This window comes from Ochotona princeps, chromosome 26, assembly GCF_030435755.1.
Source record: "Ochotona princeps isolate mOchPri1 chromosome 26, mOchPri1.hap1, whole genome shotgun sequence".
Classification (NCBI taxonomy): Eukaryota; Metazoa; Chordata; class Mammalia; order Lagomorpha; family Ochotonidae; genus Ochotona; species Ochotona princeps.
The window spans coordinates 31,405,246-31,431,803 of record NC_080857.1 but is presented as its reverse complement, the minus strand read 5'-3'; the positions used below and the strand labels follow the sequence as shown (position 1 = coordinate 31,431,803).

The 26,558-nt window shown below is 46.7% G+C and overlaps 1 protein-coding gene and 1 non-coding gene across 2 annotated transcripts in view; both read left to right on the top strand.

Moving 5' to 3' along the window:
* GCC2 (GRIP and coiled-coil domain containing 2) overlaps positions 1–751 on the top strand; it is a 67,071-nt gene extending 66,320 nt beyond the window's left edge. The window contains exon 23 of the mRNA XM_004597665.2: positions 619–751. Coding sequence (XP_004597722.2) covers positions 619–689 — 71 coding nt within the window. The 3' untranslated portion in view covers positions 690–751. The remainder of the gene's footprint in view (positions 1–618) is intronic.
* A 16,778-nt stretch (positions 752–17,529) lies between these two features.
* Positions 17,530–17,633, top strand: LOC131478071 (U6 spliceosomal RNA). Its single transcript, XR_009244291.1, has one exon. It is a non-coding gene; the product is annotated as a U6 spliceosomal RNA (small nuclear RNA).
* Positions 17,634–26,558: the final 8,925 nt, after the last annotated feature.

The window sequence follows — 26,558 nt, the reverse complement described above, 5'->3', positions numbered from 1 at the left end:
AGTGAGGAGTGAACCAGCAAACAGAAAATCTGTGTGCCTCTATCTGTCTATTTCTTCCTCTCTTTGTCACTCTGCCTTTGAAATAAATTAATAAGTGAGGGCCCGGCGGCGTGGCCTAGCGGCTAAAGTCCTCACCTTGAACGCCCCGGGATCCCATATGGGCGCCGGTTCTAATCCCGGCAGCTCCACTTCCCATCCAGCTCCCTGCTTGTGGCCTGGGAAAGCAGTCAAGGACAGACCAAAGCTTTGGGACCCTGCACCCGCGTGGGAGACCTGGAAGAGGTTCCAAGTTCCCGGCATCGGATCGGCACGCACCGGCCCGTTGCGGCTCACCTGGGGAGTGAATCATCAGACAGAAGATTTTCCTCTCTGTCTCTCCTCCTCTCTGTATATCTGACTTTGTAATAAAATAAATAAATCTTTAAAAAAAAAAAAACATAAAAGTATCCATTGGTGTAACTGAGGGAGTCTATTGTACCTTCAAGAAATTCAGGATAGTAAATAATGATATATAATGAGTGAAAAATACACTACTTTCTTATGTCATATTGTGATTCTAGAATATAGATTTCACATTGAAAAAGAACTAACACTTTTTGTTTTTTCTGCTTTCCAAAGGTGAGGAAGAAAACGCTTCCCGCTCTTCTGGCTGGGCCTCCTATCTGCATAGCTGGTCTGGGCTCCGGTAGTTTGCTGGAAACAAGGTTCTTTGTTAACCAAAAATCCATCGGGAAAAAGGCTTCATGCATTGACTGTCACTCCCCTGTCAGCGTATACGTTCACTTCCTTATATGTCCTTATATGACACATGTGTAGAAAGAAAGCAAGAACCTTAGCTTAAAGCGTTGAGACAGGCCACAGCCACCTGGCCCAACACAGCAGAGAACACAGCTGTGTGTGCTCCCTGCGCGACTCCAGGATGAAGACACAAAAGGCTGGGGCCGCCCACACACACCAGTACTGTGAATTTTAAAGTTGAACTAAAGTTTGGTACCCCATCAACTGGAATTTAACTTTTTAAAACTATGCCAAAACTGCTCATCGCAGCTAGATTTTTATAAGTTGTCGAGAAGATTTGGGAATTAGAATGTGAAGGAAATCATTCCTACATGGATCAAGGGATTATGAAGTAAATCTAGTTAATGACGCTGAAGTGAAGTTACAGTTTAGTTATTCAAGCTACTCTCTGTCTATCCAAAGTGTATGATCGGAGAACTCACTCTGAAGCCATGCTGCTGGCCAGGGTGACACTGAGCAGACGGCCCGGCTCTCGGGGCTTGTGATTTCCTGCTGTCTGCAGCTGCTGAGAGGGTACCACCGCCGTGGGCCTGTTTGGAAAACACTATCTGTATGCCCAGATAACCACATCTGCACCTTGGCTCTGCCGCCCAGCATGGCGTCTGACTGAAGTACATACTTCGGGATAAACTGTCAGCAGGAGTTTCAGGGAGAGCAGCGCTGTTTCACAGTTGCCCGGAGCAACCCCAGTGTGATGTTACTTGCCTCTGATTGACTAGATCAAAACTACGTTCTTCAAATTTCAGAATTTGTAATGTTCATCGGTTAATACATCACCATATGCTATGCCTTCCAACGTTCTTAACCTTCCGGTTTATACTGTAATCTTGAGACTTGATTGGTCACACAGAAGCACATGGGTCTCCAGATGAGCTTCGCTGGAATTTGCTGCTGACACGGCGAGTTTGTTCTTCCAGAACTATCTCTGGCTTTCCTCCAGTTTCAGAAGAACAGACCTAACTAGTGAAAGCAGTCATCAAAGTGCGTCTATTTCAAAGCTGACTTGACGAGTTGTTTTTTTTTTTTTACTTTATAAACTGTGAATATGAGTATGCCAGCAGCATACAACTGTACTATTTAAATAAATTTCACTTTCTCTTTGAGCCTATTGACATCTGTATAAACTTGTTTTGAAGTATACTCTCTAATTATAAATGTAATAACATACTTTTGGCATGGTGAAAATTATGACTTTGATTACAGAAGGCATATTCTTTCATACCTTCAGCAGTGAGGATTATAATGATTATTTTAATAAAAATGGTTCACTGTATGTTACATTCTTGACGGCCACTCTTTTTCTGTTAGGCATTCTGTCTCTCTGCAGCTTTAAGGTGACTTGTGACTTGAAATTGTACCCCTTGGCCCGGACACAGTTAGCACCTGTCAGTGTTGAGAAGATGACTGGCCAGCCCCTTGACCCGTGCCTGCAGACCGTGCTGTCCACCACACTGGAGAGCATGCTTTCAGCTGAGCCTCTGAGAGAAGGGACATGGCTGTCCCCCCGAGGCAGGAGACTGCCTGATACAGGCCTTAGTGAAAGGCGTGTTTTCAGTGAGGAGCAGCAATCAGCTGCTTTTGGAATGTGACCTGTCAAGTGGGGATGGGAGAAAGGAACCAAACTGCCCTGTGGAAGCAAGAGCCAGGCTGCGAGGTTCCCAGGTGAGTGAGTTCATCAGTGTGTTGATGTTTCCCCACATTGTGCTCTTAGTAACTTCATTTTTTTAAGCATTTCCAATTGTTCGTAGCTGGGAATCATAATCCAGTGTCATGAACACTCCTGGATTGGCTTGGCAGTTCTCATTGAAATATTTTGTAAACATTTTTATCCCCAAAAACTATGACCCAAGGGACCAGCGCTGTGGTTCAACAGGCTAACCCTCCACCTACAAATGCCACCATCCTCTGTGAATGCCAGTTTCTATCCCAGCTGCTGTATTTCTGATCCAACTCCCTGCTTATAGCCTGGGACAGTAGCGGAGATTAACTCCAGCCCTTTGGCCCCCTGCAACCGTGTGGGAGACCTGGAAGAAGTTCCTGGCTCCTGGATCAGCTCGGCTCCAGCTGGTGCAGCCATTTGGGAACTAAAGCAGCAGATGGATGGATGGATGGGTGGATGGACAGACAAGATAGATTACCAAAGTACATTTTAAAGGAGACGGTTACCAGCATCCTATTCTACAGACAGCAGTGCAGGGAATAATACCCACTGTCCTCACATAACTAAGCACCCTCTTTCATTCCCAAAAGACTTCCCTTTTTCCACTCCCACCATTTTCTTGCATGCTGTTGAAGTAGCATAATCCTTAGTAACAGAAGTTTAACATTCTATTTCAGTGTATCGTGGTATTGTAGGTATTGCCAGTGGTAGAAAATCTGGTATCCTATTCTCAAGGAATATTTAGCAGTTTCATTAGGAGTCCTCGTTTTTGTTTTGTTTTGTTTTGTTTTCAGAAGTAAAGATGCATACTACAACATAACTTCAATTGCTTGTATGCTAGTCTTCAGCTATGAAAATGTATGTCTGTACATGTTTACCTGTCTTTCTATTTGTTTTGTATTTTGCATGAAGGCTGCCTTATAACAGAACTTGCTGGTCCTTTTGGGACGGGCTTATTTCACTGAGCCTACTGGTCTTCAGTTGTCGCCATTTTGTTGCGAATGGTTGAAATTTGTTCTCTTTTATGACTGGGTAATATTCCATGCAGTAGATGTACCACAGTTTCTTTAGGGTGAAGTCTTAATTTTTTTTTTAATGATTTATTTTTATGGAAAGTCAGACTTAGAGAAAAGGAGTGACAGAAAAAACTTCCCTCCACTGGCACTCCCCAAGTGGCTGCAATGGAGCTGAGCGGATCCGAAGCCAGGAACTTCTTCCAGGTCTCTCACGTGGGTACAGGGTCCCAAGGCTTTGGGTCTTCCTCCACTGCTTTCCCAGGCCACAAGCAGGGAGCTGGATGGGAAGTGGAGCAGCCATATGGAATCCCAGTACATGCAAGGTGAAGATTTTAGCCACTAGGCTACTACTTCACCAGGCCCATACTATAGTTCTAAGTTATAATTTTCCTGTAGTTTTAAATTATATTCTTTCTGACTACTATTTAAAGATTGACGAACTCTTCCTATGTAATTATTTGTGTTCCCTGCTCCATGAAATTTCTGTTTGTCTAGTCTGTTGCCTATTTTTCCGTTGGTTGCTATTTTCCTGTTTTCCTGTTTTAATTGTTCCATGAGCACTGTTTCATATTTTCTGTATGTTTTATATATTCTAGAAATCCTTTGTCAGGAGATACCCAAATGTTTCTTCTCTTTTTTGAGCTTTTAAATGACTAGAAAAATCTTAACATTTTCAAAATGTTTTCATTGACCAGAACCACTGTGAAAGTACACAATAACCATCATCCATTTGTCATAGAATATTTAAAAATCATTGGCCCCATATGATAGCTCAGTGGCTAAGTCTTTGCCTTGCAGACACTGGGATCCCATATAGGTGACAGTTCATGTCCCAGCTGCTCTACTTCCCACTCAGCTCCCTGCTTGTAGCCTGAGAAAGCTCGGAGGACAGCCTGCACCTGCATGGGAGGCCTGCAGAAGGCTCCTGGCTCTGGCTTCAGATCGGCTCAGCTCTGGCCCTGCAGCTACTTGGGGAGTGAATCAGTGGACAGAGAATCTTTCTCTCCTTAAAGTCTTCTAATAGATAACTCTGAAAAAATAATCATTAGTTGGGCCAGGCACAATAATGTAGTGGTTAAAATCCTCACCTTGTACGCACTGGGATCCCATGTGGGCCCCGGTTCTAATCCCAGCAGCTCCACTTCCCATCCAGCTCCCTGCTTGTGGCCTGGGAAAGAGGTTGAGGATGGCCCAAAAGATTGGGACCCTGCATCCGCGTGGGAGACCCAGAAGAGGCTCCTGGCTTTGAATTGGCTCAGCTCCAGCCATTGTGGTCACTTGGCGAGTGAACCATCGGAGGGCAGATCTTCCTCTCTGTCTCTCCTCCTCTCTGTATATCTGACTTTGTAATAAAAGTAAATAAATCCGTTTTTAAAATCACTAGTTATAGAGCATTCCAGAATTAGTAATTGAATCAATGAATCTGCAAGCTGTTTAATGCGGTTAGCAAACTGGTAACAGGACTTGACATGACGGATTCAATTTAATTCCTCCTGATAGCCTAAAAATTAAAATTGCATAAACCTGCAAGGAAAAAGAATGAAATAAGAAAGCTTCAGAAGAGAGGAGCCAGAAATCTCCAGTGGGAGGATGGGTAATGTAGCAGAGTTTGGGGATTTAGGAAAAAGCAGAAAGAAAACTGATAATACAGGATGCAGCTGGAGACACCAGGGCATCAAGAGAGTGCTGGAAGCAGGGGGAGCTTGGGGATGTGCGTGGGAAGCAGCTGCTCCTACCCAGATTCGTTTTCAAAAGCAATTGAGCCAGGGACATTTGGGACTAAGGCATACGACGTACAGCAGAAAGAAAGAAAACTTGGCATGGAGAAACCAGGGGTTGAGGGACGATGCACACCCACCCAACCTGCTGTCACCCCTGTTCCGCCTCTTTCCAGCACCCCACAACTGATCCTGTGCTCTGGTCACAAGATCGTGTTCTGGAGAAGTTTCACAGGCTTAGAATTGGAGATCCCCTGATGAATGTGCTTATTTACTGCCAACAATAGAGAGAGAGGAAGGAAAAGAACAAAAGAGGAAGGAAAGAAGGGAGAGAGAGGGAAGGAGGTCAAGGCTACAGGAGACAGAATATGCCAGGTAGCGACAGAGCACCCACTGACGCTGTTGAGATCTGCTTCTGAGAGCAGGCCTCATGGGGGAACTTCCCCTGCTGGGCTGTGGTTCCCACCAGTGAGCGTCACAGTCAGGGTTGGGCGTGGGCCAGACCCAGCAGTTATGTGGGCTGGCTTCAGGGGTAGATTGGGCAAGGCTGGGCCAAACCATAGCACACTGGCTTAAGGAGGAACCAGGAAGGAGTGCAGGCCATGCCAGACTAGGCAGTCACCCACAAGTTGGGGATGGCGACAGGCAGGGCAGGCTTAGGCTGCAGCACCCACCAGTGAGAGTTTAGACTGGGGGTCGGCTGAGGCAGGCCAGGCTGCAGCATATAATGGCAAAGGCCAAGACGGGGGTTAGGTCGTGCCAGGCTGGGTTGGAAAACTCAACTGCCGTGTGTAAGATCTGTGTTGGGAGTGGGCATGGTGAGCCAAGGGAATGGTCCATACTGTGCTGCAATTCCCACTGATAAACGTAAAAACTGGGAATGGGGGAGGACCTGGCTGACCATGGCTGCAGCATCCCTTGGAATGTGTATGGGCTGGGCCTGGAGATGTGCCAGACTGGACTAGGCTCCAGTACTCACTGGCACCTGCAAGAGCCAGAGCGGGCACAGGATGAGCTAGGCTGATCCACATGAGACACAGGTCTAGAGATAAGCCAGGCAGTGCTGGGCTGTAGCACCCATTGGAGAGAGCGGGAACAGGTGTGGACTGGTCTGCCAAGGCCACAGTACCAGCTGGTGAAGGTCGAGACTGGAGGTGGGCCAAGTCAGACTGAACCAAACACCCATTGGTGTGTGTGTGATCCACAACTGGGAACTGATCTAATAGAGGAACTTGGGGAACTCCCATGGTAAGATTGAGCCCAGATGATGAGCGTGAGAATTGAAGCAGGGGCAGTCTAGCCCAGTCAAGTACAGTACCATCTGGCACACATGTAGGTCAGTTCTGGAGCAAGCTAGACTGGGCTAGTCAATAAGATCCACTGGCAAATGCAAGAGTCATGACAGGGCACAGCCCAGGCTGGGTTGGGATGCAACACCCACATTAAGGCCAGAACTGGGGAAAGACTGGGCAGAGCCAGGCTGTGGTACCCACCAGGAATGCTGAGGTGAGATGGGCCATGCCACATGCAAGATCCCAGGCCAAGAGCGAACCCGGGGGTGTGGGCAGGGTCGTATCCTCTGCTTAGCCACTGCTCCCGTTGTTGAGTTTGAGAGCTGGGACTGGGGGCAATCCGGGGTGCAACAAAACCTGGGCAGGGTTGCAACAACCATTGGCCTGCATGGGAGCTAGGTCTGAGAAAGGACGAGTCTAGGCCAGGCCACTGAATTCACTGGCTCATACAAGGGCAAGGATAAGTGCTGACTGGCCAGTCTTTGTCACAGCATCCACTACTAGCAGGTGCCAGGACAGGGTGCAAGTCATGTCAGACTGGAAAAACTAGAAAGTACAAGACCTGGGACTGGGAGTGGGCCAAGCAGGAAAACTGTGGGCATTCCTCTGCGGGGCTACAGCTTATATTGTTGTGAATGTGAGTCAGGGTTGGGGGACAGTCCAGGCTGGACAAGGCAAAAGCACCCATCAGCATTCATGTGGCCTGGTTCATGGGGTAGAGTGAGATAAGCCAAGCTCCAGCACCCAGAGGTATATACAAGAGTGGAATTGGGATGTGGCATTGCATATTGGTATGAGCAGCAACCAGGACTGGAGGCAGGCCTGATGGGAGTTATTGGGGGTCACCTCAACTAGGCTGCAGTTCCCACTGGGCTAGTGTGGCACACTGGGCTGAGCTGCAACACTCACTGGTTTGCATGGGATGTGGGGCTGGAGACAGACTGACCAGGAAACAATGATCACCAGTGTGTATGTAGGCCACTATGGATGGCAGACTGAACCAGACCCTGTCCTGGCTGATGCATGCAAGAGTAAAGTCTGGGGTCACCCCAGGTGAGGTTTCTTGGAGGAATCCCTAACTAGACTCAAAACTCCAGCCAGGGAGAAATATAGAATTTGTGGTCTGGCCTAGGTTTTGAGATTTAGCCTTTTCTACTGATGATGCCAGTATAGTGGACAGCATGCCCAGGTGCAGGCATGGAGCACAAGGGTGGACTCTGTGAGCCAGTGGACCTTGGGAGGACTTTCTCAACTTGGAGAAACCAACAATGTCTCAGGACTCTCAAAATTACTCAAGCAATACCTTCAGAACATTCTTTTCCATATCAAATGGTCATCTCCATCCCCAGGTACTAATGCAGTTTAGTAGCTTGGAGCAGCCCCCTCTCTTTCCCTTCCCCCAAAGGAAAATTGGGACATTTGTCCCACCCAGTATCCCCTATGCCTCACACTTCTGCACCCTATATTTTATGGGCCTGCATTCTTGTCATCTATGTGAACAACATCAAAAATAAAACTTCAGGCCCAGCACAGTAGCCTAACAGCTAAAATCATCACTTTGAGCATTCGAGGATTCCATATGGGCACTGGTTCTAATCCTGGCAGCCTCACTTCCCATCCAGCATCCTGCTTTTGACCTGGGAAAGCAGTCAAGGACAGCCCAAAACTTTGGGATCCTGCACCCGCATGGGAGACTCTGAAGAGGCTCCTGGCTTCAGATCAGCCATTGTGGTCACCTGGGGAATCAATGGATAGAAGATCTTCCTCTCTGTGTCTTCTCCTCTCTGTATATCTGGCTTTCCAATAAAATAAATAATCTTTTTAAAAAAGAAAACTTTTTAAAAAGTGCATGCAAGTTTTGTGTGAATATGTCTCTTGGTTATATAAATCTAGGAGTAAAATTACCTAGATATATATTTTTTCTTGTCAAATAGATTTAGTGAGAACTTTCAGTACTATGTTGGATACAGTGGTGAAAGTGGACATCCTTGTCTAGTTTCATATTTTAATGGAAGAGTTTTCAGTCTTTTCTTGTTCTGTATGTTGTTTCATATATTGCATTAATTGTTCTGTGTCTGTGTTAGGGCTTTTAGCATGAAATGGTGTTGGACGGGCCTGACGCAGTAGCCTAGCAGCTAAACCCTTGCCTTGCGAATGCCGAGATCCCATATGGGCTCTGGTTCTAATCCTGGCAGTGCCTATTCTAATCCCATATGGGCGCTGGTTCTAATCCCAGTGGCACCACTTCCCATCCAGCTCCCTGCTTGTGGCCTGGGAAAGCAGTCGAGGACGGCCCAATGCATTGGGACCCTGCACCTGCATGGGAGACCCGGAAGAGGTTCATCGGCCCGTTGCGGCTCACTTGGGGAGTGAATCATTGGACGGAAGATCTTCCTCTCTGTCTCTCCTCCTCTCCGTATATTGACTTTCCAATAAATATAAAGAAATCTTTCCTTTAAAAAAAGTAGTGTTGGATTTTATCAAATGCCCTCTATGCATCTATTGAGATGATCATAATGGTTTTTATTTTTCATTTTGTTGATGTGGTCTATCACTTTTATTGACTTGCATAAGTTAAACCATGCCTGTATGCCAAGGATAAGTCCCACCTGGTCCAGGTGAAGGATTTGTCAGCTGTATTGTTGGGTTCCATTGGCTAATATTTTATTGAGGATTCTTGCATCTATATTCATCAGAGATATTAGTCTGTAATTCTCTGTTGTGTCTCTGTCTGGTTTTGGTATTAAGGTGATATTGCTCCATTAAAAGGGGCTGGAAGGCTTTTCTCCCTTTCCATTGTTTCACATATCTTGTGGACAATTGGGATAAGTTCTTCTTGAAACATTTGGTAGAGTTCAGCAGTGAAGCCGTCTACTCCTGGGCTTTTCTTTATTGGGAAGGGTTTAAATACTGATTCAGTCTGCATCCTGATTATAGGTTCTGTTAGTTCTGTTTTATTTTGTTTTTTAATTACCTCAAGGTGCAGCTTGGTAAATTGTAAGTATCCAGAAATCTGTCCAGTTCTCCTAGATCTGATTGGTTGGCGTTATTATTGCTTGTACTAGTTCCCAATTATTCTATGTATATTCAAGGAATCCATTGTTATATTTCCTTTTTCAACTCTGATTTTATTAATTCAAATTCTCTCTCTCCCTTCTCTCACTTTCCCTCTCTCTCTCTCTGATTAGTTGGGCTGATGGCTTATTTTTTTTTTTTTTTTTTGGTTGTCTCAAAGAATCAGGTCTTTGATCCTCGAAGTGTTTTTGGGGAGGGTGTCTAGTTGGTTTATTTCTCCCTTTATTTTGATTACCTCTTTTTCCCTGCTAGACTTGGGATTATTTTGTTGCTCTTTTTCCAGCTCCTTCAGATGTGTAGTGAGCTCATTTACCTGGTGCCTTTTTAGTTTCTTGACATGGTCACTGATTGCAATGAACTCAGTACTGCCTTGGACTGCTGGGTGCAGACTCTACCACAGGGAAAATCACAGCATGTGTGGTCTGACCTTGGAGTGTGTGTATCAGGACTGACCCTTTTGGGTTGCTGATGCCTGTGCAGTGAACACTCTGTCCACAGGCACACAGGAGACATGATGGCCAGCTCATCTAGGCCAACAGGAAACACTGACTGCCTCATCAGAGGCTGAAGAGCAAAACAGGTTGGGCAATTCTCCTGGCCAAGCTTTGCAGCATCTTTCTGGGTCTATGGATGCGCTAAAGTGGACTTTATTAACCAGCAAACCTTGGAACTTCTCAGAACTATCAAAACCACTCAAGTAACACCCTTGGAACACTCTTCAAAGGACAATTCCCCCATCCTTAGTAAATTGTAGGTATCCATAAACCTGATGTAGAGTTTGGTAGCAAGGAGTGGGCCTTTTTACCTCCTCCTTTGCAGACACAGGAGAAAAAAAAAAAGACTGAAACATATCCCACACACTTTCTTCATGCCTGATCCTCCCCACCCTGAGAGGCCCACATGGGCATACATCCATCTCAATTATGTAAACAATATTAAAAATAAAAATTTTAAACAATGATCCAAGGAAATGAGCAGGCATTTTTCGAAAGAAAAAATTCAAATGCCTAATAGACACATGAAAAACACTCAGACTCACTAGCTATTAGGGAAATTCAAGTAAAAATCACATTGAGGCTCCACATAACTCCAGTGAGAACGGCCTACATTTAGAAATCTACTGGGCCCTGTGGCGTGGCCTAGCAGCTAAAGTCCTCGCCTTGAACACGCCCCGGGATCCCATATGGACGCCGGTTCTAATCCCGGCAGCTCCACTTCCCATCCAGCTCCCTGCTTGTGGCCTGGGAAAGCAGTCGAGGACAGCCCAAAGACTTGGGACCCTGCACCCCTGTGGGAGACCAGGAAGAGGTTCCTGGTTCCTGGCATCGGATCGGCGCGCACCGGCCGTTGCGGCCGTTGCATCGGATGGAAGATCTTCCTCTCTGTCTCTCCTCTCTGTATATCTGACTTTGTAATAAAAATAAATAAATCTTTAACAAAAAAAAAAAAAAGAAAGAAAGAAATCTAGTAACTACACCTGCAGGTCTGGATGTGGGGAGAAATGTACCCTACTTCACTGTTGCTGGGGAATATACAGCCACTATAGAACTCAATACAGAGAGTGCCAAGATAAATGAAAATCGAGCTACCATATGACCCAGCTATCCCACGCCTGGGAATATATTCAAAGGAGGTGAAATCTGCATATGAAAAGGTGATCTGCAACCTTGTATCTATAGAAACACAATCCAAGACAGTGAAGACATAAAACAGTCCAAATGCCTGTCAAAAGAGGAATGGATAGGTGCCAGGCACAATAGCATTGTGGTTAAAGTCCTTGCCTGAAACGTGCCGGGATCCCATATGGGCGCCGCTTCTAATCCCGGCAGCTCCACTTCCCATCCAGCTCCCTGCTTGTGGCCTGGGAAAGCAGTCGAGGACGGCCCAAAGCTTTGGGACCCTGCACCCACATGGGAGACCCGGAAGAGGCTCCTGGCTTCAGATCGGCGCAGCACCAGCCATTGTGGTCACTTGGGGAGTGAACCATCGGAGGGCAGATCTTCCTCTCTGTCTCTCCTCCTCTCTGTATATCTGACTTTCCAATAAAAATAAATCAATCTTAAAAAAAAGAAAGAGGAATGGGTAAAGAAACTGTGGTACAAACAAAACAGAAACAGAAAGAACAGTAAAACAAGAAACTGGTACATTTATTGCATGGAATACTCAGCCAGAGCTGAACTGATTGAAAGCCAGGAGCTTGTTCTGGGTTTCCCACACCAGTGCAGGGTCCTAAAGCTTTTGACCACCATCTACTGCTTTGCCAGGCCACAGGCAGGGAGCTGGGTGGGAAGTGAAGCAGCTGGGACACAAACTGGCACCCATAGGTGATCCCGGTGTGTGCAAGGCGAGGACTTTAGCCACTGATCATTGCACCAGCACCAAGAACAAACCCTTCTTTGCATAGTTTCTAAATGAAATTATGGCAATGAAGGCTGATTCAAAGCAATGCCTGGTATATGGGACATGTACAGTAAATGATAGATACTTTTATTGTCCTCTTCAGTCAGGCAATTATAAAAATGTGTGCTGTGTTCCTTGTACCTCCTTTTTTTCTTGACACATGTTTGAACTGTTTGGTTGGCTTTCCCTTCACCTTTGGATCACTTTATTACATGATCTTGAGTGGCTTTAAGTTTCAGCTACTAAACAGCTCTTGTAAACATAGCCGCGCTCTTTCTTAACATTCTTGCAGTGGCTAAATGGACAATTCTTTCTTTCCAGAGCCCTCTTAGAACCAGCCAACTCTTCTCACTCTCATTCTTTTCTTTTTTCTGTTCCTCGTTCTTCAACTACCTGCTGTTTCTTACCCCATTAACAGGAGGTCAACCTCCCTAGAGCTCTCTTATTATTGTTTTAAAGAGTTATTTATTTTTGTTGGAAAGTAGATATACAGAGAGAGAAAGATCTTCCGTCCAATGATTCACTCCCCAAGCGGCCACAACGGCCAGAGCTGCACTGAGCTCTTTTGTCCTAACCTTGGAGAGGAACTCAACTTTGGGGAGGAGGTCCGCCTCCCCCAGGAAATGGATCTGCTGCTGAAGGCTGGCTTGCCTGTGTTCAGGGATCTGTTTTCTGGTTGCTCCAAGGGCAGTGTTAGTGTCCTGCACCCATAGGCACAGCAGGGATGTAAGTCTAGTAGAAAGACCACAGCGATGCAAACATTCTCCCACGGAGTTCCTTGAAGTGAAAAGGAATATCTTTAAGTTTTGTTTATTTATTTATTTGTTTGCTTGTTTGTTTTTGGAAAAGCAGATTTTACAGAGAGCAGGAGAGACAAAAAAAAAGAAGTCTTTCATCCACCAGTTCGTTCCCCACATGGCTGCAACAGCCTGAGCTGAGCCCATCTGAAGCCAGAAGTCCGGAGTTTATTCTGGGTCTCCCACTTGGGTGCAGGGGGGCAAAGGTTTAAGGCTACTTTCCCAGGCCGTAAGCAAGAAGCTGGGCCATAAGTGGAACAAGTGGGACACAAATTGGTGATATGAAATACCTTTGTTGCAGGCAGATTAGACCACTAAGCCACTGAGCCATCCCCAAAACGACTTCTTTTTCTTTTTTTAAAGACTTATTTTTATTGGAAAGTCAGATATACAGAGAGGAGGAGAGACAGAAGATCTTCTATCTGCTGATTCACTCTCCAGGTGATCCCAAAGGCCGGTGTCACACTGATCCGAAGCCGGGAACCTGGAACCTCTTCTGGGTCTCCCACGCGGGAGCAGGGTCCCAAGGCATTGGGCCATCCTCGAATGCTTTCCCAGGCCACAAGCAGGGCCCTGGATGGGAAGTGGAGACGCCAGGATTAGAACCAGTGCCCACATGGGATCCTGGTGGCTTCAAGGCAAGGACTTTAGCCGCTAGGCCACACCGCCGGGCCCCCAAAGGATTCCTTTTTTTTTTTTTTTTAAAGATTTATTCATTTTATTATAGCCAGATATACAGAGAGGAGGAGAGACAGAGAGGAAGATCTTCCATCCGATGATTCACTCCCCAAGTGAGCCGCAACAGGCCGGTGCGCGCCAATCCGAAGCCAGGAACCAGGAACCTCTTCCGGGTCTCCCACGCGGGTGCAGGGTTCCAATGCATTGGGCCGTCCTCAACTGCTTTCCCAGGCCACAAGCAGGGAGCTGGATGGAAAGTGGAGCTTCCGGGATTAGAACCGGCGCCCATATGGGATCCTGGGGCTTTCAAGGCGAGGACTTTAGCCGCTAGGCCACGCCGCCAGGCCCCAAAGGAATTCTTTATAACTGCTTATAAAACTAAAGAAGCCTGGAGCTGGTGCTGTGGCACAGTCTGTCAAGCCTGTGCTTGCAGTGTCCACATCCCATATCTGAATGCTAGTTTGAATCTTCACCACTCCACTTGTGATTCAGCTTCCTTCTCATGAGCTTAGGAAGACAGATGGTGGTCCAGACACTTGGGCCCTTGCCATTTACACTGGCAGCTTGGATGGAGTTCTGGCTCCTGGATCAGTAAGGCCCAATTCCTGACTGAATTGGGGATTCACTTATAAAGTAAATGGGCAGATGGAATCTCTATCACTCCGTCTTTCTAATGAATTAATTACTCTTCAAATAAAATGTTAGTTATTTAAAACAGTTAAAGTTCTTACGTTATTACATTATTATGCACAGCAAATGCCTGCAGCCTGGTTCTTTTACCATGAGCCGGAAACACCAGATGCAATGAGGCATTTTAGGAAGTTTATTCCAGTGGGGCAGGAACAGGACTGAGGAAGCCAGGGGAAGGGGCAGGCACCCGGGGCCCAGGGTGGAAGTGTCTCAATCTCCATGACGACCTGCAAATCGCCCCTTACAGAAAACTTACAAACATGGGAAACAAGAATTAAACTGACCTCTTGCTCATACTGATATTAAATGATGTATTAGATTCTATAAATAGAAACCCTTTGGTGAGAGCGCCGCTGGTTTACAGAGGAAGTTGATTGCTTTAGACGATTTACTTTGCACACAAAAGTATGATTTTCACTTTTACTCATACACCAAATCTGTTTCAGACCTATTCTGGACAATTTCAAAGGAGGCTTATATGTGTATGTTACTGTAGTTTAAAAGATAAAAGGGTAAAATCCCCAAAGGACGAAATAGCATTTTACAAAGTGCAGAACTGTGAATGCCGCCTACACTCAGCAGAATTAGGAAATGTCTGTAATGTGGGAACACGATACGATCTTTCTGTAAACTAAAAGCTCACGTGGCGCACTGGACGTTCTCTCATGCATAATTATGCGATTCACTCAGTTTCTCACTGGAATCGTTCTCTTGGGCCCATGTGCCTTTCTCTGGAGACCCATAAAACATGCAGCCAGCGGGCTGGCGGCGTGGCCTAGCAGCTAAAGTCCTCGCCTTGAACGCCAGGACGGCCCAATGCTTTGGGACCCTGCACCCGCATGGGAGACCCGGAAGAGGTTCCTGGTTCCTGGCTTCGGATCGGCGTGCACCGGCCCGTTGTGGCTCACTTGGGGAGTGAATCATCGGATGGAAGATCTTCCTCTCTGTCTCTCCTCCTCTCTGTATATCCGGCTTTCCAATGATAATAAAATCTTTAAAAAAAAAAAAAAACAAAAAACATGCAGCCAGCTTAATTTCCTTTCTGCTTCCTTTCCTGGAAAAGAAGTAGTTATTCAGATCCTCTGTCAAATTACCTAATTGACTACAACTCTGAAATATTTTAAAAGGAACTGCTTTGTTCTGGGATGTCTGTGTTTAATACAGGAGCCACAACTCACAGATGGCTTTTCAAGAATTAAAATGTGGTCATGTCAAATGGAAATGTACCAGAATTCCAAATGTACCAGATTCCAAAAATTTACATGAAAATATAAAGTAACTCAATAATTTTATGGCAATTACACGTTGAAATTGGTCACAATGCTGATGTAAGTAAGATTAAAAGTTAAAATGAAGTTGTGTTTGTTACATTTTATAATATGCATATTGGGAAATTTAACATTTTCTTGCAGTGCTCATATGTGTGGTTTGTAGCCCATTTTGGTTGCATGGCGACGTTCAGAGTGACTCAGTTCAACCCTGAAATTAAATCCAAATGTTTTCCAGGAATTCAGCTTTGAACGTCAGTTTCTGAAAATCAGCAAAGAAATATCCTGTCCCTTGAAAAGTACCCTCCCCAACTCTAAAATATCAGTGACATGTTTGGGAACTATTAAGCTCCTATTTCAAAAGGCAAGTTAAAGGAACAAAGGCCGGGTCATTTTCATCTTCATATCTATTGTCCAATCTATTGTCGGTGGATGGTGAGATTGTTTTTTCCTTAAAACCTGATCAAGCCAGATTGTCCCTGAGAGCCCCAGGGTTCCCTTTGAAATGGGATACACAAATCACAGACTACAGTTAAGCCGTCCCCTCTCTTGAAGTCTAGAAAACATACAAGAGTTCTGTCAGTCCTTAGAAAAACACAGAGTCCCTAGCTTTGAAAACAAACACAAGGTATAAGATTGCCTTTTGCAAAATAACATTTTAAATGGACTTTGAAAGCTCTTACATTGATATTGAAAGCCCTGTTTCTTGCTCTCAGAGCGTTCAAGGCCAGGACTTTAGCCGCTAGGCCACGCTGCCGGGCCCAAAACATAAAAATCTTTAAAAGAAGAAGAAGGAGAGGGAAAAGAAGAAAGGCGACTGTACCCGTTAGCATACATGTGGGTCAGGTCTGGGAGCAAGTTGGGCTGAGCCAGTCCACAGCACCTGCTGGCAGCTGCAACAGCCAGGATAGGGTGCAAGACAGACTGGTTTGGGTCACTACACCCACTTGTTCACATGAGGGCTGTTGCTGGGGTCTGGCCAGGTCATGCTGTGTTGTAGTACCTGCCAGCAAATGCCAATGCAAGGCAGGCATGCCTGCTTGAGCCACAGCACACACCAGCACCAGCAAGACCTGGGGCTGGGGGCAAACCTGATGATGGGGGGCAGGTGTTGCACTGGTTCCCCTGCTGGACCACTGCTACCACTGGTGAGTATGAGAGCTGCAACTGGGAGTAGGCTAGGCTGGGCTGCAATAATTCAGTCTGTGTATGAGCTGGGTTTGGAGGAGGGTCAAGCAAGGTAGGCTAAGCCACCACACCCACTGGCACATGCAAGAGCCAGAATAAGTGTGAAGCAACTTGGTTTCACTAGAGCATGCAGTGGCAAGTGCCAGGACTGGGTGCAAGTCATGTCAAGCTGGACCACAGTATCCCCTGGTAAGCACAGGATCTGGGGCTGGGAGCAAGCCTGGTAGGTGAACTGCTGGACTTCAGCTTTCACTGGTAAGCAGGAGAGCCATGTCTGGGAGTGGGCCAGGCTTGTCAAGGAGGCAGCATCCCTTGGCAAACATGTGCGATGGGTCTGGGGATGGGGCAAGCTGGGGTTAAGCTGTAGCAACTTGCGTGTGCACAGCACATTTTGGTCTACCTGCACAAAAACTGGGGCTAGTGAGGGTTATTGGGGGTTGTCCTGACTAAGCTGTGGAGCCCACATGAAGACCAGGCCTTGATGGGCTAGGCTGGACTAATCTATAGCACCCATCAGTTCATGTAAGAGATGGAGCTGGGAGCAGAACTGACCAGGTATCTGCATCCAATAGTATGTGTGCTGGCTGGTTAGGTAGCTGACTGAACCTGACCCTGAGCTGTCTGGTTCACATAAGAGTCAACCCTGAGGTCACCCCAGATAAGGTTTCTCAGGGGGAGTGGGAGATTTCCCAACAAGATCGCTGGACTCAAATCCTGGTCACATGGAAAGCCACAGAATACATAGTCCAACTTGGACTGCGTGTATCAGGACTGGGCCTCCTCAGTTGCTGATACCTGTGCAGTGGTCTACATGCCCAGATGCACATGAAGGGACACTATAGCCAGCTCATCTAGGCCAGCAGATGACTCAAGAGTCTCAACAGAGGATGGAAGATAGAACAAGTTGGACAGCCCTCCTGGTCAAGCTTTGTACAAAGTGTCTGGGCCTGTGCTTGCTTTGGCAGCACATATGCTAAAATTGGAACGATACAGAGATTAGCATGGCCCCTGCGCAAGGACGGCACGAAAGTGTCTGGGTTTATGGATACATACTGACTTTTGGAAGATCTTCTCAACCCTGGAGCAACACAATGAACAATACCTCAGAATTACCAAAGCCGCTCAAGTAACACTCTTGTCCATACTGGGGTCTCTAAGATGATATCAAATGACCATTCCCCCATCCCTGGGTGCTGATGTAGGTTGACAGCAAGGAGCAGTTCCCTCCCCCTTCCCCTGTCCCAGCAGACCAGGAAAATAAAAAGAACTGATACATTTATCCTGCCCTACCTCTGTATTTTGACCCACCCCACTCTCATTGGAAACCCACATGGATGTGTGTTTCTCTCAACTATGCAAACAATATCAAAAATAATTAAGACAGACAAAGACAGCCACAGCCCTGAGAAAGAATTTCAACCACTTCTCATGATAATCAAGACTACTAGAGAAACCCCCTTGGAACATTCTTCCCCACTCTGAGACTTCCAACGATCATTTCCTGCCCAGGCACTGATACAGTGAGATAGTAAGGAATGACGCATTTCCCCCAACCCCTCATATCATGGACACAGGAAGGAGGCCTAAGCATTTATTCCCACTCACCCCACAATCCTTCCATCAATCCCCCTCACCTTTGTAATAAATATTAATCTAAAAAAAGAGAGAGAGAGACATTGCTTGGGATGCGTGCATGCCACATGGGAGTGCCTGGGTTTGAGTCCCATCTCTCCAGCCAATCTCAGTTTCCAGCTAATAAACACCTTTGCAGGCAGGAGGTAATGGCTCAGGTAGCTGCTTCCTTTTCATACACATGGGATAGCTGGATTGAGTTCCTACTTTCTGACTTTGGCCTGCCTGAAGCCAAGCCTTTGAAGGCTCTTTGGTAGTGAACTGGTCGATGAGAGAGATATCTTTCTTTCTTTCTTCTCTCAAGCACGTTGTGTGTGTGTGTTAGATTTATTTTTATTGGAAAGGCAGATATACAGAGAGATGGAGAGACAGAGAAGAAGATAATCCGTCTGATGATTCACTCCCCAAGTGACCACAACGGCCTGTGCTGCGCCGCTCTGAAGCCAGAAAACCTCTTCCAGGTCTCCCATGCAGGTGCAGGATCCCAAGGCTTTAGGCCGTCCTCAACCGCTTTCCCAGGCCACAAGCAGGGAGCTGGATGGGAAGTGAAGTTGATGGGATCGAGGCGAGGACTTTAGCAGCTAGGCCACAGTGCCAGGCTCTCAAACACGTTTTTAAAAAATCACCTCTAGGGCCCGGCACCGTGGCCTAGCAGCTAAAGTCCTCGCCTTGAATGCCCTGGGATCCCATATGGACGCCGGTTCTAATCCCGGCAGCTCCACTTCCCATCCAGCTCTCTGCTTGTGGCCTGGGAAAGCAGTCGAGGATGGCCCAAAGCCTTGGGATCCTGCACTGCGTGGGAGACCCGGAAGAGGCTTCTGGCTCCCGGCTTTGGATTGGCACACTACCGGCCGTTGTGGTCACTTGGGTAGTGAATCATGGGATGGAAGATCTTCCTCTCTGCCTCTCCTCCTCTCTGTAATTTGACTTTGTAATAAAAATAAATAAATATTTAAAATAAAAATCACCTCTAGGGTCCCGTGTGGTAGCCTAGCAGCTAAAGTCCTCACCTTGCACATGCTGGGATCCCATATGGGCGCTGGTTCTTATCCTTGGCAACCCTGCCTCCCATCCAGCTCCCTGCTTGTGACCTGGGAAAGCAGTGAAGGATGGCCCAAAGCCTTGGGACCCTGCACCCAAGTGGGAGACCCGGAAGAGGCTCCTGGCTTCAGATCAGCGCAGCTCTAGTCATTGTGGCCGCTTGGGTGGTGACTCAATGGACAGAGATCTTCCTCTCTGTCTCTCCTCCTCTCTGTATATCTGACTTTCCAATAAAGATGAAAACAAATGAAAGAAGTGTTTTTTAAAAATCACTTCTAGATAAAAAAAATAGAGGTGAGCAACAGATTTTAAGGCTTTTAAAATTTAGAGAGAAAGTCTCTTAAAATTTGGAATACAGAGGAGCTTGTTACGGGGCGGTAGGTTCAAAGTGCTGCTTGGAACACTTCTTCCGATAGCAAAGTGCGGATTTGCATACTCTGCTTCAGTTCAGATCCTTGCTGAGGTGCAGGGATCAAGTGGTGTCCTGCGCTCATAGCTTGCCCTGCGCTGGCTCTTACAAGCGTCTGCGAAGTGGGCCAGAGGATACAAGCATTCTCTCTTTCTCTCTCTCTCTCTGTTTCTCTCTCCGTATCTTACTCTTGCTCTCACTCTCAGTGTGCGTGTGTGTGTGTGTGTGAGAGAGAGAGAGAGAGAGAGAGAGAGAGAGAGAGAGAGATCCTTTTAAATAAAATAAAATAAAATTTTTGAAAAACTAATCAGAAAAACTTGAGACCAAGAAGGGTTTCTTGAGGTTGGCCTTATGGTGCAACAAGCCTGCCGTTTGTAACATCAGCCTCCCATTGGCCACCGTCCAAGTCTCAGTTATTTCACTTGCCATCCAACTCGCTGCCGGTAAATAAATTGGTATGTGTATGTGTGCATACGTATTTTTTAAAAGAACCACTTAAATTTGAAAGGTTTATTTGTTTATCTGAAAGGCAGAGTTACAGAGTGAGGAAAGACACTCTGAGGCGTGGGTAGTTTATCTTGCGTCCACTGGCTCACTTCCAAAGGGCTGGAGCTAGGACCCTGACACGCTCATCTAGGTCCCCCATGTGAACAGCAGGGTCCCAAGTACTTGAGCCGTCTTCCGCTGCTTTCCCAAGTTCATTAGACAGAATCAGCCTGAATTGTGAGCATAGCAGCTGAGACTCAAAGCAGTGCTCATATGGGATGCTGGGATCACACAGTGGCAGCTGAACCCGCTGTGCCACAATTCTGGCTCTGAAGGGCCTACTTTTTACTTGGAGTGCTTTCATGATCTCTTATTACATTATTAAACATAATCAAATCCTCCAACATTTAAAAAGTGAGCTTATACATAGACCCATGGTATAGAATGCCATGAACTAATAATTATGATCCAATTCCATATCTAAAGTTAAAAATAGAAAAAGCTGTAAAGGTCACCCAGAGAGGGTCACTATTAGCATTTAGGTTTATTCTTCTTTCACTTTAAAAAATTTAGTAAAAAGGCAAACAAGAGACTCACAGACAGAGACGGAGTCCCCCCTTCCTCTGCTTCATTCTCCAGATGTCTGGATACCTGGAAGTAGAGCCAGTTTCTGGGAACTCAATGCAGATACCCACTGTGGGGGCAGGCATTCAGTTATCTGAACCCTCTGTTGCCTTTCCTGCTCTGGATTGCCAGCAAGTTGGAGTTAAGAACCAAGAGCCCAGAACTGAATCAATCTACTTTGTTGTGAAACTCGGGCTCTCTTAACTGTTGGGCTAAGCACCCGCTGCTTTTAATATATTCTTCCCAGTGTTTCTCCATAGGTATAATATGTTAATGATTGACACATAGATTCTTTTTTTTTTTTTAAAAAGATTTATTTATTGTTTATTACAAAACCAGATATACAGATATACAGAGAGGAGGAGAGACAGAGGAAGATCTTCCGTCCGATGATTCACTCCCCAAGTGAGCGCAACAGCCAGTGCTGTGTCAATCCGAAGCCAGGAGCCAGGAACTTCTTCCAGGTTTCCCACACGGGTGCAGGGTCCCAAAGCTTTGGGCCATCCTCGACTGCTTTCCCAGGCCACAAGCAGGGAGCTGGATGGGAAGTGGAGCTGCCGGGATTAGAACCGGCGTCCATATGGGATCCCGGGGCTTTCAAGGCGAGGACTTTAGCCGCTAGGCCACTGTGCCAGGCCCAATTGACACACCTTCACAGCTGTGATATTCAGTGGGCTAAATGTAGCCAGAATGGGCCCAGCATGATTGCCTGATGGCTAAATCCTCTCCTTGCAACTGCTGGGATCCCATATGAGCACTGATTCATGTCCCAGCTGCTCCACTGGTCTTTCAGCTCCCTGCCTGTGGCCTGGGAAAGCAATCAAGGATAGGCCAAAGGCTTGTGGCCCTGCACCCATGTGGGAGGCCTGGAAGAAGCTCCTGGCCTCTGATCAGTGCAGTTCCAGCCATTGTGGCCACTCAGGGAGTGAACCAGCAGATGGAAGATCTTTTTGTCTCTACTTCTCTCTGTAAATCTGACTTTCCGATAAAAATGAATAATTCTAAAAACCAACAAAGCAAAACAAGCAAACAAACAAACAAAAAAACCAACCAGAGGGTATGGGGAATCCAGACTGAACTTTTACAGCACAGTCTGTAATGACCTTTCTGGGATTGGACAAAGCGGTTGTTCATGGGTAATTCCAAAAGAAAACTTGTAGAACATTTATACAAGCTACCCTACCCCTCTTTACTACTTAAGGCCTGTCTGTGTTAATTTTAAACAACGGGGATAATTATCAAGAGGGAGTATCTGGGGAGTTCCTGAGCAGCAGGTCCCCGTGACCACCACGGGGGTGAGGCGACAGTGTTCTTCAGCAGTGATAACCACCGATGACAGGATGAGCAAGCATGTCTGCTCATTGTAGCTCACGTACAAACTTAGGTAGGCTAAGAAAGGAGAAGGCAGGGGAGCATCTCTTGACAGCCCCCCTACCCGACAGCGGGGCTGTAACTGGCTAGAAGTCATGTCTATCTCTCCAGACCCTCCAATCACGTCATAGGTCACGTACAATACTCCAGGCTGGCAGGTAGGCTGGCGGGTAACGTGGACCGCACCTGACTGCTCAGATTGCTTATCAAGGAAGTGCCAGCACAGCTGGTCCAAGGACAGAGAAGAGAGACTGGGGTGCAACCCATCGCCCTCTCTGTTGGGCCAGTGAACAGGCCAGGCTCAGGTCTCGATTAGCCAAACCATTGTCTGGAGTTTCCCTGGGACACGCTGCGCTGCGTACCTACGAGCGCCCACGTAGGCCAAGCAGGCAGAGATCCAGCGGCGAGCTCCCACATTAGCAGACACAGTCTTGCAAACCTTCCCAGCAAGGCCACGGACCTCTAATTGGAAGTAAGAGGCCGTGGTCCCTCTGCCTTACAAAGCCACTTAGAGTTCAGAGAGCTTCAGAACCCCGTTCATCCCTGCCTACCTGATGGAGAACAGAGGGTCCCAGGGAGCATGCCCAAGGAAGACAAAGAACGACATGCTATATGTACTTCAGGAAATAATGAATCATTTTAGAAGGTGGAGTTGCATGTAGAATGTCAACTGAAAGTACGCAATAATGGGCCCGGCGGCATGGCCTAGCAGCTAACGTCCTTGCCTTGAATGCATCGTGATCCCATATGGGCGCCGGTTCTAATCCCGGCAGCTCCACTTCCCATCCAGCTCCCTGCTTGTGGCCTGGGAAAGCAGTCGAGGACGGCCCAAAGCCTTGGGACCCTGCACCCGCGTGGGAGACCCAGAAGAGGTTCCAGGTTCCCGGCATCGGATCGGCGCGCACCGGCCTGTTGCGGCTCACTTGGGGCCGTTTCATCGGACAGAAGATCTTCCTCTCTGTCTCTCCTTCTCTCTGTATATCTGGCTGTAATAAAATGAATAAATCTTTAAAAAAAAAAAAAAAGAAAGTACATAATAAAACGTAAAAGGCACGGATGGCCAAGCTAACTCCAACCCTTCACAATGCAGCCTAACTTTATAAAAAAGAGAAAACAAGTTAAAAAATTATTAAAGGTTAATGAGCTCATGTAATTAATGAATAAATTTTAAAAAAAGTTAATGAGCTCTAAAGACCTAGGTGGGAGTAATCTATTATTTTTGGGGTAGAAACATGCTCTTTTCCCTACCCCCTGACTACGTGCCTGGGCACTGGAGATTAATGGTGACAGAAAGTAAGAGCTGCCATGTTAATTACCGATTTGTTACGAATACAACCTTCAAAATATTTCCAAAAATGTGCTTTTTTGTGTAAGTACGTGTGTGTGCATAAATACATAAAACACACTGAGTTTACAAATACCAAATTTCATATTTAACAAGCTGGGTAATGAGATTTAGAACGAAGATGAAAACAGTCATACAGACATCTCTGTTTTCATCCTGGAAGCTTCACAAGGGCTGAGCAGTAAGGAATGTTTGCATTCACGAGCAATGGAGAACATTTTCCCCTGTTTTCTTTCTGACAGCCTTTGGCCAACCACAGAGGCAAGCTAACTCCAGCAGATTCCACAGAACAGCTATGACGGTAGTACATTACACTCTAAAACCACCAGTCAAACATTGAGAGGAAGCCATGGCTTTGGCCAAGTACCCAGAAATCACAAAAAGGTTTAAGCAAGGCACTGTATAGGAAACTCTGACTTATAAAACGCAAGCGAGCCCGGCACGGTAGCCTAGCAGTTAAAGTCCTCGCCTTGAACGTGCTGGGATCCCATATGGGTGCTGGTTCTAATCCCCGTGGCCCTGCTTCCCATCCTGCTCCCTGCTTATGCCTTGGGAAAGCAGTCGAGGATGGTCCAAAGCCTTGGGACCCTGTACCCATGTGGGAGAGCTGGAAGAAGCTCCTGGCTTCAGATCAGCACAGTGCCGGCTGTTGCGCCCACTTGGGGAGTGAACCATCAGACAGAAGATCTTCCTCTCTGTCTCTCCTCCTCCCTGTATATCTGGCTTTCCAATAAAATTAATTAATTAATTAAAAAAAAAAGAGGGAGCACATAGTATTTGTCCTTATGGTGACTGGCTTATTTCACTTGGTATCATGTGCTCCACACGTGGGCTCAGTGGCTAGAGCTGAGCTTATCCAAAGCCAGGAACCAAGAACTTCCGGATCTCTCATGTGGGTTAAGGGCCCCAAAGCTTTAGGCTGTCCTCTGCTGTTTTCCCAGGCCAGAAGTAGAGAGCTAGATGGGAAGTGAAGGAGCCAGGTACAAACTAACACCCATGCGTGATCCCGGCACATGCAAGACGAAGACTTTAGCCACTAGGCTACCATGCTGGGCCCCCTAAATAGATTTTTACTCAATTATTTATTTGAAAAGTAGAGTGACACTGAGAGAAGGAAAGAAGGGAGAGGGATTTTTCCATATGCTGGTTAACCCCCAAACTGACTGCAACAACAGCCAGGGCTGAGCTATGCTGAAGGCAGGAGCCCAGAACTTAACCCCGCCCTCCCGCGTGTGCAGCAGAAACTGAAGGCTTGAGCTGCATTAGCAGGACCTGCACCAGAAGCAGAATGGGACGGGGATAGGGAAGCAGCAGCTTAACTTACTGTAACATGAGACCCACTTGTTTAGGTTTGATTTCTGGAGGACCCACATACTTGTGTTTCCCACAGCAGAAGCACCATCCTTCCATCCTAATTATCCACATTAACTTTTCTTACATTCTTTTTTGTTGTTGCTAAAAGGTTATTTTATTTCTTCAAATAGTTATAGGGGAAATCAGTGGGGGAAGCGGGTTTGGAGAAAGGGGGGAGGGGAAAATCCCAGAGCTTTGGAATTGTATCATAAGATTCTAAAAAAATCAATTGAAAATAATTACATAAGAAAAACAGCATCAGATTGTCACCAGATGCGGCACCCTACGTTGGACTTTCCAGCTGCAGAACCAGATGCAATTCCATTCCTTTACAGGTTAAAACATTTCATCTACGTGAAAGAGTTACAGAGAGACAAGGGGAGGCAGGGAGACACACACACACACACACACACATCTTCCGTTAGTTGAATTCACTTTCAAATGGCCACAAATACCGGGGTTGAGCCAGGCCATAACAGACCCCAGGAGTTTTTTTCCTGGTCCCCACGTGGGCGCCGGAGCCCGACATTTGGACCATGCTCCACTGCTTGCCCAGGTACATCATCAGGGAGCAGCCAGGGTTCACACTGGCACTTATTTGGGATGCCAGCAGTGCAGACGAGCTATGCCACAACACTGGGGCAATTGCCACATTCCTGTCCAGATTTGCTATTTCTGGTTTTTGTTCGTTTTTTTTTTTTTTTCCATACAGTATTTCCTCATTGAGGATTTGATTTGCATTTCCTGAACGATTAGCGGTGTTGAATATCTTTTTATACGCTTCCTGGCCACACTTATTTTTATAATTTTTAAAAAATGTTATTCTTTGAAAGGACAGAAAGATGGGGTCAGAGACTTGTTCATGAATTCATTCCCCAAATGCCCACCATCACCAAGGCTGGACTGTGTCAGGCTGAACCTTGTGGCAGGACCCAACTGCTTAAGCCACCATCCCCTGCCTTCCCGGTAACCAGCCACTGGTTCACTCCCCAAGCGGCTGCAACAGCTTCCCAGGCTACAAGCGGGGAGCTGGAAGGGAAGTGGAGCAGCCTGGACACGAACCAGAACCACATGGGATCCTGGCATGCGAGGAACCCAGGCAACAGGCCGTGGCGCCCGGCTCTCTCTGTCTTCTTCTTCAAACAAAACAACAACAACAAAAAAAACCACACCACTTTTCTCCTGGAAACTTTTAATCCAAAGATCCCATGTACCTCTAAGGCAGTATCAACAGTTATCAGTTTGCAAAAATATTTGTTTATAATTACTTTTACTTAACAATTACTTAATTCGAAAGCATTGGGAGCTGGTTCATTCCCCAAATGCCTGCAACAGCAGGCGCTGAGCCGGGCGCCCTGAGCCCCCTTTGAGTCTCTGGCGAGAAGCAGGGACGGGTGTTCGTGGGACATCAGCTGCTGGAGTTCAGGGTGCCCATTTCAGGGAGCCCAAGGGGAGTCGAGGTGTGGACACTGCAACTGAGGCACCCTGACTTGGCACCCGGCATCCCAAGTCCAGGCTCAGCCTACAGCTCTCCTGGAATTCATTTTGATGTCAGGGATCCAACGTTTTTCTTCCATCACTTAACAGTGCTTACTGCTGGAGAGCGGGAGAGAGCGACCAAGCCGGACCAGACCTCCCCCGGAGGAGATAATCTAAGCCCGGGGTTAAAAAAAAAAAAAAAAGACCCGTACTGTGGACATTAGGTCCTGGCGGATTT